This window comes from Dromaius novaehollandiae, chromosome 7, assembly GCF_036370855.1.
Source record: "Dromaius novaehollandiae isolate bDroNov1 chromosome 7, bDroNov1.hap1, whole genome shotgun sequence".
NCBI classification, from domain to species: Eukaryota; Metazoa; Chordata; class Aves; order Casuariiformes; family Dromaiidae; genus Dromaius; species Dromaius novaehollandiae.
Genome location: NC_088104.1, coordinates 44,580,067 through 44,593,766, shown reverse-complemented (window position 1 = coordinate 44,593,766; position 13,700 = coordinate 44,580,067). Strand labels below are relative to the sequence as shown.

Genomic DNA, 13,700 nt, shown 5'->3' with positions numbered 1-13,700 from the left:
AAATAGCTGCGCTGCCAGATCTGGGGCCCAGCTTGCTTTGGCAGGGCTCATCTGGGACTGCTAAGGGAAAAAAGGCAGCACAGAAAACCCTCTCACCTTCCAGCAGTCTATGGCTTACAGTTTTCTTGAGGAACAACTCTGTGTACATTTCTGTATTTTACAACCCAAATAGACTTTTCCCCCTATAATTTCTAATTTCTTTGATCTTTTTATCCTGTTGGCATCCACAACAACCTTCAGAAAGGAGTTTCCCAATTAACTTAAACTTTACTTAAGCATAAGCCTACTTATGCAAGTAAACTGCATCATACAGTTTACTTCTGTGTTAGACAAAAAACATTAATTTAGATTGTTTTAAATCTAGATGCCTGAAAAGTTCACTGGGAGTCTCCTAACTTGTTATACAAAATAGTATATATCCATTCTTCACACACTTTTTCCATGCCATTTATGATTTGTATTCCTGTATCATAACCCCACTCAGATGTCTCTTTTATAAGGTAAATAATCTATTTAACTCTTCCTCATGCAGCAGATTTTCCTTACTACTTTACTCATAACTTAGTGGAGGCCAGGAGAGTATAGTACAAATGCACACATGGACCGTTCCTATAGCCTTCTTTTGCCCCTGCTGTTGGTCACTCTCAGAAAGCACTGCATTAGCTAAATCTTTGATCTCACCTATTATGGCTGTTTGTATAATCTCATGTTTATCCTAGTTGCTTCTCTCTGTACCTTTCTAGTTCATAATTCTTTTGTGACAGGATGACCAGAACTGCCTGCAGTATTCAGGGTAGTGACAGAGCAAAGCAAACTGTGTTGATATTTCCAGGCAATCACAATAGCAACAAGCCTATGCTGTATTAGCCTTTTTGATTGCTGATGAATATTGACCTGATGTTTTACCATTAACTGGTTTACGAGCTAAACGTTTAGAGCCTTTATTGCAATAGCATAGCCATAGCAATATAGCAATAGAGGGTTACAAAAAAGTTTGACAGAAAACCAAATCTAGGTTTGTCGTTAAAAAACAGCAAGAGTTTTAAGCAACTGAGTTGTCTGTGGAGGAAAGCAGGAGGAAATTTTCCTGTTACAGCTATCCCAGAGAGAATCCTGTACTACATAGAAAATGCTTTGCTGCAGAGCTGCTAATGGATCTTTCTTTTCCCGTGCTTGCGGATGCCCTGGTCAGACAGGGATCCCTACTCTAGGGACATCTTAGAACCTGCTAACGACTTGACAGAAATGTGGCCAGTATAGTCTTACCAAAGACAGCCAGACATGATAGGATTTTGCAGAAAGGGATCTACAGTTACAGTGAACCACAAATCAACATGATGATGCAAAAAATAAAGGACAAATTTAATTTTGTAATGTATTAACAAGAGTGCTGTGCACACCTCACAGGAGATGATTCTTCTGCTCTATTTAGCAGTGCTGAAGCCGCGGCTTGAATACTGTGCCTAATTTTAGACATGGCAATTTAAGAGAGAAATAAAATCCAGAAGAAAATGATGAAAGTGGTAAACTGACAAAATATAAGCTATGAAGAAGACTTGAACAAACTGGCTTCGCTTAAGCTAGTAGGTAAATGATGAAAGGGGGACCATGTGCTCTTTATTGTATCCTTCTATTCTTTAAATATAATATAAATATAAATTCTTTAAATAGAAGGATACAATAAAGAGCACATGGTTAATTTTTTTCTATCTGAAAAGACTGGGCAAGAAATATTTGGCTTAGTTTACTGCAGGGGAGATGAAAACCTGATGAAAGCAAGAAAAATTTCTCAATTATTTCTTAATCACAGTAAGATAAATGACAGAACAGCTATCTAAGAAAAAGCTTTCGTAAAAGGTGTTTAAAAATAATTCAGAAAAATAGCTGTGAAGAACAGTGTAGGCATATTTGACCCCTCCTCAGATACAGGAATGGATTAGATAACCTAGTGAGGTTCATGTTAGTACTACATTTCTATGATTTCTTTTATTGATTTTGAGACTTCATGTCCTTCATTTTAATTGCTATAATTTCCAAAGCACACTAGAGGGGAAAAAAAAATCCAGAAGCCTGGAAGCAGTTCATCCAGAGCAGATGAACTTTCATGTTCTCGTTCCACAGAGAGGAGTCATTATCATTTCAGACTCGGAAGAGTATTTCCATATATTGAAAGAATGAAAGAAAGAAACAGTATATTCCAATCATATTTACTACTTATGTGCTAAGTAAATAAGTTAGAATATGATGAAATACAATTCACCAGTTAGTACGTATAATTTCCTGGCAATCAATCAATGTCTGCTTCTGCCAGTTGTAATGTAGCAAATTAACAACCAAAAACTCCTGTGCTGCACTGTGGAGTCTAGAGTGAAAGATAAGTAGGTATCTTGGAGACATTTTACTTAATCCCTGATTCTCCCGTGCCATGGGGACAACTGTACTTGTTGGCATCAGAGAGAACTGAAAGCTAACTATCTGCCATGGAAATTATGCTACAGTGACATATATCGCATATAAGGGCTAATGCTATCATAGCTTGTCTGTTAGAGAGCATTTTCTGCAGGCCAGGAGGCTGCTTGGTTGTTGTAAATACTGTAAAAAATTTCCTATCTGCATTAGAAGCTAAATATATGAATATAATCTTTTCAATTAGAGTTATTTCATGCCATTATCATATACCAATGTGTAGTGATGGTTTTTACCCACATTTACCCATTTCTGAAAACAGTGATCCCAGTTTGAACCAAATTATACTTATGATTAACTACATTGACAAGCCACTACTCTCTGCAAATGCTGCTCATTCATTTGCACGTATGCTGCAGCAGTACCCAGAATTCTCAGGCAGGTTTCATTCATTACTGGGCTTATCTTAGTGTGGCATTATCAGTGCCACTGCTAATTTAGTCCAGATGTAAATGACCTCTACTGCATTTATGATTCTGTCAGGTAGGATTGGCCTCAGCAGAAACAGATGACGTGGTGGTAAAACGTGCTGCTGACAAGACAAAGATTCTGTACAAGGATAGTAGCCAAATGATGTTGCTTGTGCTGGCTGCTGGCCAGCTAGCTCGCTGACATGCCACCAAAGATGGGGCCTTTTACAATTATTTCCAGACTGTGCAAACACTTGAGCCTAATCAGATTAGCACTAAAAAACCTGACATTTTATCAAATAAACAGGTATATTAAAAATACGCTAAAGTTGGTTATTTAAAAAAGAAAAATATAGATTTAAGTTTTTCTCTGGAGAAAGCAAAACACCAATATTTTAAACCAAATTTAAGTGACATATCTGATTTAACAGAATAATCCCTATAATTTTTTTTATTATTTTAAGAAATACTTTTGTTTAAGCTTACTGGTTTCCTTTTTCTTTTCAGATGGTGTCAATTATAAGATTTTGTACTAAGAAACTTTGTAATGCTGACTTTTCACAATGCACCTCTTTTCTTAGCATTAAGGGGATGAACTAAGAATATTGGCTACAGGGTCACAGGACCTGGCTGTACTCCCAGAAAAAACAAACCAACCAAAACAGCAAAAGGCTGGCAAAGCAAGGGGGTGACCAGAAGTAGTCCTAGGAGTCCACTTATTCTCACTGTCTGGTCGAAAGTCCTTGCATGGTTTGGTCATTAAAACTTCCACTCTTCCTTGGAAGAGCCAAATTGGTCTTGAAGGGAGGGAAAGGTCTTGTTCCCCTGGAGCGTCTGCAGCGGTTTAAAAGTTAACCTGTATCTCAATTCAGGGCACAGGCATGCTCTCTGAAGCGCAGAAAAAACACCTTACCAACACATTACCTTGCCCATAGTGTCCTCAGCTTTCTCGGGAGCCTTGAGCATGCACTGCTCCCATCCATCACCTATGCCATTATTCTTGTTATATCTTGATTTACTGAACAAAAGAATTCCAGTTAGCTGGTAAATCCCCTGTGGCTCACTTGGTGAACTGAAAACAAACAGGGGGGATGCTGTAAAGCTGAGACACAAAATACACATAAAACACAGGCTATGCTGTGCTGGTAAAGGGTAACATTACATGATCAAGAAAGTTTATAATCAAACCAGACTAAAAACTGTGTGTGTCAACAAGATGCTCCCTCTTCCGTTGGTTTAGCAACAAGGAGGTTGCCAATAAATGCGGACCAATATCTGATTAAAAGACAACGGTTGAAAGCTTAGGAACCATGTCAACAAGAAGCTCTTTGTGAAGAACCTGCCTCACCAAAGGATCAGATGTGGCTACACAGCAAATCAGTGAAACAAAACAAATCACAACACAAATCCAACAGTCTCCAAGCAAGAGCTATAGGGGAAGTGAAGGATGAACTAGCCGGGCCATCTCCTCCTAACCCCTCTTACAGCTGTGCCGAGGGGGAGCACAGGGGATGCTGCGGGAAGGGCCTGCGCGTGGAGGGGAGCCATGTTACGCGTGCAAATCCCTGACGGAGCCGGCAGACAGGGTGGCTCCCGCCAGCACCCGCTACTCCGACCGCAGGGGTGAGTTCACCAGCGCTGCTCCTCAAGAGCGTATGCTGGAGCCGGGGCGCCGCTCGGCCCGCCGGCAGCTGACAGGCAGCTCCCGGCCGCCGCCCGGGCGACGCCAACGGTTCAACCGCTCCCTCTCACGGCTCGCGCGCGGGGCGCAGGGGCTGCTGCGCGCGCGGGGCGGAGCCCTGGCCCGAGCCCTGCTGCTTGTGAATGGCCGGCTCGGTTTTCGCGGGGCAGAGGCACCTCTCTTCCCATTGGCTGGCTCCCGCTGCTGGGCGGGGACCAGGCCCGGAGCCGTATTTGAAACTGGCCATCCGGCGTAGCTCAGCCCCCGGCGGGCGGAGTTTCCCATTGGCCGTTCCTGAAGAGGGGCGGGCACTGCCGGCAGGCGGGGGAGGCGGCGGCAGAAGGCGCGCGCTCCAGCCTGCTCTGTCAATCCCAGGAGTCAGTTAGCGGGAACGGGCGGGGCTAGAATAACGGTTGCTCTCACCATTGGTTGGCGCGCCTGAAGGCTTCGCTGATTCTCACCAATCCCTGGAGAGCTTCCTACCTCCCCCCTTGGGGGTGGGCCAGTCTGTGCTCTCTCATTGGCCAGCGCTGGCTGCCGTCCCTTCGCGGTTGGCCAGCTGAGCCGAGGAGGGCGGGGCGAAGGCTCTGGGGCGGCCATGACCGAAAGTTGCGTGCCCCCTTCGGTGTGACAGTTGGGGCAGTGCGAGGCGAGGCTGGGCCCGCCCGCGGCCCCGGGGCCCCCGCCGGCGCCATGGACGACGAGGAGGAGGTGCGCAGGAAGAAGCTGGAGGCCGGCAGAGCCAAGGTGCCGGCGGGACCGCTGAGGGGGAGGAGGGGGCGCGCGCCCCGGCCTGGCGCTGCTGCCCCGCGCCCTGCCGTGCCCCGCGGGCCGGGCCGGGCCTGCGGTGGGCACGGGGGGGGGGGCGGCAGGAGCCCTGGCGGGGGGGGCGGCTGGCACCGGGCACGGTCCTTGTCGCCAACAGGTGCTGCCAGCGCCGTCCCGCCCGCTGGCTCCGGGGCCGTTGTGCTCTTCCCCGCACCCGTTCGCTGCGTTGCCCCTGCTCGCAGCGACTGTCTCCCTCCTGCTGAGGGCTGCCAGCTTGTTCTCCCGTAGAAACTTGTTTTTTTCCCTAGAAACACAGCGGATTTTTCTCCTCTAATTGCATTACAGAGTCGGTCCTTACATTCCCCCCCACCCCAGCCCCGCAGTGTAGTTGTACTCGTTGTTTAGACAGCAGCGCTACCGAAATATGTTTTCGGCATTGATGCCAATTTGGAGATGTGTCAAGAGCTAAGAAAGTACACGAGCAGTATTTATTTCTGTCACAAATAAACGTGCCTAACAATACTTCCTAAGTGCTGGTTATCTGTAATGCTTTTGTCACTCTTACAAAGCACTATCTTCAGTGCGCAAGGAGCAACTTAAGATAGTACATATATCTTCCCACAAGTTTTGTTTTTTCCCAGTGAAATTCCCATTTTTACCCAGGTTTCCATGCAGTTACCATTTCCCAGAATACTGTATTTCCAGATGAGAATCGCCAAGAATAGGAATTCCATATTTTACTGCTTCAATGAATAGTCCACTTGCCTTTGCACCCGTGGGTAGGTTACTGGGGAGCTGGGTTTATTTGGTTTGTTTCCAGTCATGATATTAGTGAACAGTTCACATGCTTTTAGCAGGTACACGTCTTCATTTATGTAGCTTGGTAGGACTATATAATGAGCATGTATGATGTGACTGATGCAAAAAGATAATGTTCTGGTGGTAGTTATTGCCTGTTAGAGGGGTAGCACTTAATGGGCATTAACCCACTTAGAAACTGCTGCTTTGTTTTGGTTATGATGTTATTTAAAAAGCTGATCAGGAATGAGAGATTTTTGTTTTCATTCAGCATTTCTGTTGCTTTGTGGGCTGTTATTGTCATAGGAACTTATTGCAGTGTGATAGTGCGGGCATTGTCCACTCAATGAGGCAGAAGCTCTCCAGGCTACTGCTGCAGCATTCCTCCTTCTCCCCATCCCAGTGGGACTGGAATGGAGGATGTAGCTAGGAGAGGATGGTCGTCTTCTGATGTTCTCCAGCTCCTTTTTCCTTGGGTCCGGTCCTAGTGACTCTCCTATAGGCATGTTTTCAGCTGTCTTGTGTGTTCAGCTCTATCCTCCCAGTCCTATGTAGAAGGCAGTTAGTGTTGTTGGCTGGGAGTAGGGGTTGTGGCTGAAGCTGCACAGAAGCAGCTTGATGATGGGCAGTACAGCTCCTCCATCCTGGCCTGTCAGATGCTGTCATGCTTGCCACGTTCCCTGCTGCACCCTCAGCAGTTCCTCGATAGCTTGCCCTCTCTGTCTTCACGCATGCTGTATGGACACTATCTCCTGTTGGAGAACAATTGCGTAGTTACTTTTTGGATTAGGACTGAGAGAGAACCTGAGTTCTTCAGGTTGAGAAGTTAGATTAGCTGTGGCAGGACTTCTATTAACGTTTCCTTTGTAAAATCCTCTCTAAGCATAGTATCTGTTTATAGTTAGTTAGAAAAATGTTACATACTTGCCTTGAACAAGTTATTAGTTCCCACCTGTTGTACAGCTGTTTTTTTCCATTGAAAAAAAATGTGGACTTGCATTACATTTCAAGTTATGTGTACAGTGTCAGTGTTGCATCTTGGATTTTTTTTAAAAACTATGTGCTAAATATGTCATACTTTACAAAAAAAAAAAAATCATTAGCTCCCATGCTACGCTATCAATGTTGCTGTGACCTGGTATCATATACCTGATATACAGAGAGGTGAGGAAGAAGTTTAGGAAGGTAGAGGTAGATGTAGTGCTTTCTTTACTTTTAAAAAATATCACAGAGATCCATTATTTAGCCAGCAGATTGTGGGTCCCAGAAGATTTTCACAAAACAGCTGGACAGATTAACAGAAGAAAAATCCCTTGGGGCTTATTAAACACACAATTATTATGCTTAGCTTTGGAAGCCAGATGTGTGAGCTGCAGATTCCTCGGTATGCTCACCCAATTTCTAGTACATGGCTATGTGCTTGCCCTGTTTTTATACCCTTAGTTAGATACCTGCTGTTGAAGAGCTAACTTCTGGAATAGATGGATATTGGGCTAACTGCTGGAATAGAATAGACCTTTGGTCTTCTGCAGTGTAGTTCTTATGTTCTCAAGTCCATAGTAGGATATAGTCATGCTGAGTAGGTGAGCTACAGGACTGTAAGTTGCTTCAGAAACTTCTTTTGCATGCCCTGTGCTTTTGAAGGCTCTTAACAATAGAGCAGTAAGGAAGCAACCCCTTCCCCCTCCTTTTTTTTCTTTTTCTTTTTTCCCCTCGCCATCCTCCTCATGAATACAGATATGATTTTGAAAAGGAGAAAGGAGTGTGAGCTGGTACAGTATTATCTTCCTGTGATGCAGGCCTACTGCAACATAAGGTCCATCTCTGGGCTGCCACAAAAATGTTCAGTTTGCGGCTGGATCAGCTCCCTGAATCGTCTCACTGCATTGTTGTAAGAGTGCTCACCGTGGCAAGGGACAGGAGTGCATGGCTGGTTGCGTGGCCTAGGTTGCAGCTATCTGATTTAGGTTGGCCTCTGAGGTCGCTGCATTCTGATGATACGTAAATCTAGAGGTGTGAACTGTGTGTTCATTTTATTTTTTTGTCTTTGACACCCTTAGATTTTTAGTCTGCTAAATAATGGCTAGGGAAAGGAATATAATGTGAATGTTTTCCTCTTTGAAACAATACTTATATTATCTTTTTCATGTATGAATAAAAACTCATTACTAAAATGTATTTAAAGCTGTCACTCAATAATGTTAGTAATTCCAATCAGTATACTAACTGGAAATTGTGATTATTTGACAGCTACTAAGTACCCAGCTTTGTCAGTTTCTTCAAATTACTATTTTTTAATAAGTGCAGTACTGATAGCCAAGTTAATAACTGAGAAACATAACAAAAAGCAAGTGCTCAGTGCTACTGTTTTTTTTTTTTTTAATAATACAGATTTGTGCTTTGAAGAGAAAGCCTTTTTTGTGGATAATGGAAGCTAGTTCTTTCAATTCAGACTTGTTGGGTTAGATACATCTGCTATTTTTTAAGTTAACTAGAAGGTATGTTAACCAGCTGTGCCTCTAGTTACAGACCTGTATGTGCCATACCTCATATGTCAGAAGATTTTGCTATTCCTGCATTTAACATAATAGGAACTTGCAAAAAGAGTGTATGTTTTCCCAGGAAAGCTTCCTGCTTGTCATCAATTTGGGAAACTCTAGAAGTTGGTTCCTGGTTTGTTTGAGAGCACTTCTTGCTTATGCTCACTGTATCTAAGAGAGAGACTAAAATTGATTTGAATTATTTGTTTCTTTTTGCATGCTGATGTGATGTTCTGCTCTGTTGCATTTTTTGTGGATGTTGTTTTGGTAATAATTTCTGAAGCATGTAGAGTGTTAGGTCAAGAAGCAGATGATGTTTGAGGTAGACGGAAGAGAACTGAACAGTGTAGTGTTTGCTATAGCATTCCTGTATGCTGGCAAGTGCCCCTGCGAGGCTGGTCGGATGGGAGTATTGTGATAGAAGGATATCACCGTGGCAGTTCATCAGAGGGAGGACAAAACTTGGTGGGCTTGTTCTTCTAATTTTAGGATGCTCATGTGGTTCTGGCCATACCAGTTTAGGATTGTCTCGCAATTGCTGTTTTTAAGTGATCAGTCCTGGAGGAATGAAGTTTAAATATACTGGTAGCTACAGAAAGGCAGGGTGTTCTTTACAGTGAACTGTTCAGGGTGCTGTGGTGGACAGTGCTGTTGGTATTACTGTGGCATGCCATGTCTTGCCCATCATCTTCAAGGCTAAAGTGAAGCTTTTACTTTGATATGTGCAATCAGAGAACAAACTGAGAAATGGGTCTGTCATAAGGGCCTGGGATGCTTTGTGCTCCCAGTGTCCTTGTGTTGTACTGGGAGGAATGAGGGAATCTCTGTGATGGGGGAGAACCAGCGTGCTTTCTTGATGTTCATATGTGCTGCTTTTTGTTGGATGACTGTCTGTGTATCTGATAATACTTTTACATGATACTTAAATTCATGTAGTTGATTAAAAGCTTTGGAAACTTGCTACTGCCCCAAACCACAGTTTTCACCATCCAGTGATCCCATAAATCTGGAGCATGTTTGACTCCAGCCACCTTTTTTGGACCAGCACATTCCTTTCTCCAGGTAGTTCCTTAGAATTTTAGATTAGTTGGTAGTGTTTGCATGATATACATATATATAGATATATTTTTTTTTACACACACACACACAAAAACCCCTTATATAATTAATACATATGAACTGACAAAGTAAAACAGGATTTTTTTTTCTTTTGAGCCATGCATTTAAAAATTCTTACTCACATAGGTGTTCAGTCATGGCAAGTTTTAGTATTTTAATGTGAAATATCTTACTTGGTCTCACTTGAAAAAATCATTTACTGCCCTGTAGGATGACCACTCTTTCTGCCTTTTGTTTCTCATCTTTTCTGATCTTTTTTTGCTCCTGTTCTTGTTCTGTCCTGCTTGAGCATCTTCCTCTACTTGCTGTTATTCTTTTGGTTTCCTCCTGCCCCCTTTTCCCCATGTCATCTAGTTAATTAGTGCAATAGCTATTTTTGACAAATAATGTCATCAGTAAGTGCTAGAGTTAACACCTGATTTCAGAGAATAGCATTTGTATCTCAGTACAACTTTATATACTGCTCTGTTCATTTTGTTTATGCTGAAGAACATGGTACCTGGCAATCTTTATTTAATCTGCATTCAATATTAACTACAGGAACCAGAGAACTTAATTTTAAAAGAATAAGTTCTTTGTACGTAAACAGCTTAACAGCTGGTGTAGGAATCTGATGTCTGTCTTTCTGTAAAAAACATTTTAAACAGACTGTTCAGTGTAGTAGGTATGTAATTGAATATCTGTGAGCTGAGCTGGCAAATAGAATTTTCTATAGTGAAACTGGCAGAGATGTAACAAGGAAGGACCCAACTAAATCCATTTCACAAGTCGAATGAAAAGAAATGAATGAAACTTCTTTCTGCATTGTAGCTGTATTACAGGAAAACCAAACTATGAAGCAGTTGATTCGTATGTATATTGCAGGTAGAGCTTTGCAGTTATGGATATTTACATCCTATTGTCATTTTGACTGTGTGTTTTATCTCATCACAAGGATATTTTAACTGTGTAGTTGATAACCTGTGGTTGTAACCTTGGAGAAGGCTTTTCCCCTATTAGAGGGATGTCTTGGAATTATGCTGCGAGTGAGATGTTAGTTGGAAATGCTGCCTAAACACAATACGAGAGTTGAAAATAAGATAATCCTCTTTAAGCTGTTTAAGGTGCTAAGGAAAGTTGGGTAATAAATTCTGTCAGTGACATTCTTTGCAGGTCCCAGGTGCTTCATAGAACTGTGATACTCCGATAAAGTAGAGCATCTGATTCTTCAACAGAAGAAATTAAAATGACCTGGCTTAATTAATTTTCTATTTATGTACTGCAGTCTGCTTTCTGGCTAGGAAGTTTTGCTATATTCTCTTAAGGGGGTGACAGAGAAGGAGCATGAGGACTCACTTCCGTTAATTTTAATCTTAACGCTTATTCTGGCAGAGATCTATTTAGATACATTTCTAAGGGTTATTGTTTTTGCCAGTCTTGCAGAAAGACTGTGATGCTGCTCTTTTCTTTTTTTTCTTTTTGTTCGTGATTCTAGTATATGAACAACTCATTCTTTTACTAATCTCTCTTGCTGTAATTCTGGATTGTCATTGACACATGAAGTTTCACTGAGTAAAATTTGATTCTTGTGTTGAAATGAGTCTTCAGTACTGGTGGGGGATTTCTTGATTAATTGTACAGTTATCCAGTTAGATACTGAATGTGTAGAAAGTAGGAAGATAAAGCAGTTTTTCTGCAGATGTACATATTTCATCAAGTCAGGATATTCTTTGTCACCCATGAGTGTGTTAATCTTGTGGTCCTGCTACCTTTTTCTCACTTACCTCTCCCTCTACCTCTTCCAATCTTTTCTGCACAGCTTGCTTACTTCAGACAGCGAAAAACAAAAAGTGGTATCACGCAGCCGCAGAAAAAGACGTCGAAGAGGAAGGGCTCGTCTGTCCACACGCATGACGTTCCGAAGGAAGAGTACGCACTAGTGGCCCAGGATTGCGACTTTCCTCCAGATGTTGGTAAAGCTGTAGAGAGTGAGGCTGAAGACACCAACCTACTAGAGACAACAACAGAGACAGAGGTAAATCTTAATATTTCTTGTGTTTCCCTTCAATCCATCTGCAGATAATAAGTATTCCAGATGATTGTTTGCTTAATTAGTTACTAGCTCTCATATCTCTGGCACTGTCAACTGGTTGCCACTAAGAAATAAATAAACTCATGCATTTTTCACATGTAATAAAAAATTTTCTTCCAAAAGAATGCAAGTAATTGAAAAAACTAAAGGCTTTTCAGTAACTGAATTTCCATTATACAGAATGGACAAGACTATTGTCAAGAAACTGTCTGCTATTAGCCTACTAAACTGAGGTCTTTCACCTTTCACGTCCATGAACTTTTCCTTTGGTAGATTTCTGATTCTGGGGCTGTGATTTTGTGAAATGGCAAATCCAGTCTGAGATGTGCAGTAGATCAGTGAAAGTGCCATGACCTCATAACGCACAGCATTTATTTGGCTTCGTATCACTTTGCTGGCTCAAACATGCTTAAAATTTTCTGGGAAAAAATTTTGTTCCAGCATGCTTTAAGTAGGTACTGTAACTATTGTAAAGCCAGCATAGACATTATATTATGTTCTCTGGCAGTTTTCTTTTTTTAAATGTGTCTCTTCTTGTGCCTGATGTATTCCAGTATGTTTGTACTCGTGATCCTTTACAGGTGACCCTGTAGTCATGTTAATAAACATAAAACCACAGCTTGTGATTAACAGACAGCTGCTAATAGACTAAAAGATGTACTGTTTCGAATTAAGGAGTTGCTTTCTTGCTTCAGCTCACAAGATTTTTTTTTGTATCAGCTTTGGATTAGATAATCACATAACACTCTCTCCCTCCTCCCCCCCATCTCCGCCCCCCCCCCCCCCCCGAAACAAACGAAACATAGCTTTGGACAATATTTTTATAGGAATCTCATTTGCTTCAGAAGTGGTTGGCTAATGCTTTGAGAAACCTCAGAAGGTACCAGGCATCTCTCTGGCTACAACAAACTAGAGCTATCTTGGTCTGAGAGTTTGTTTAGAAAGTAGTTTCCCAGTACGCTTGCAATGATACTGGAGTTTTGGGGAGGCAGTGCCTTCTGCATAAAAACCAGCTCTCCAACTGTTCGTGCAGTTTCACAACATGTAGCAGTAGCGTCGGAGAGTAGTGTATTTGGAAACCTGAATTATCAGAGGATGCCATTTATATGTGGTGTTCTCCTTTCTATAGCAGGGGTAGCCCTAATACTTTCAGGATATCTTGAATGTAACAGTGGCCTTGCTAAGGCTTTTATGAAGCTACATGCTAAGCTGTCTTGCACTAAGAAAAAAGCATCCAATGTTTTGTCACTTAGCATCATTAGCAGTGTTCTTGCTACCTTCATGTGAACATGAATTTTTACAAAATTATTTATTGCTTCTAAAGAGCGTCTGTCAAAACAGCCTGTTCATAAAGCAAATGGAATTGCTGTCTAGGTTACACAGAGAGGGTAGAGATATCATGGCACCCCTAGGGAGATAGTGGTCATTGGAAACTGCTTAGCGCAGATCCAAAGTACAGAGAGGGCTATGGTTTGACTTTTCTAAATAGCAGTGCAGTCATCTTTGTCAGTCTTGTTGTGGCTTTCATGAGCTGAATATCTTTTAAGATACCATGCTACATTGTTTATGCATCAGAAAATATTGTTGCTTACATAATTGTCTGAATGATTTTTAGCATGTTCATTAAATTATCTCAGTCTGTCAATTTATTGACTAATATTTAGTAGTAAATTAAAGAGTGCTTAATTATATTTGCAAGCCATAAAAGCAAAAGATAAAATCTCAAATCTCTATGGTGAGACTTAGCACTAAATCTTTGAGTAGCTATTCACAGCAATTTCAAAACTTCTGCATTTATTTCATTCGACTGTGGATGAGCTGAGTTTCAGATATCCTTCCCTCCCTCC

The 13,700-nt window shown here is 41.9% G+C and overlaps 1 protein-coding gene across 5 annotated transcripts in view; it reads left to right on the top strand.

The window, feature by feature from the left end:
• The first annotated feature begins 5,110 nt into the window (after positions 1–5,110).
• The window catches only part of PCNT (pericentrin), a 102,303-nt gene continuing 93,713 nt past the window's right edge, over positions 5,111–13,700 (top strand). For all 5 annotated transcript variants that reach the window (XM_064515430.1, XM_026107407.2, XM_064515428.1 and 2 more), the window contains exons 1-2: positions 5,111–5,304; positions 11,581–11,796. In XM_064515430.1, coding sequence (XP_064371500.1) covers positions 5,251–5,304; positions 11,581–11,796 — 270 coding nt within the window. In that variant the 5' untranslated portion in view covers positions 5,111–5,250. The remainder of the gene's footprint in view (positions 5,305–11,580; positions 11,797–13,700) is intronic.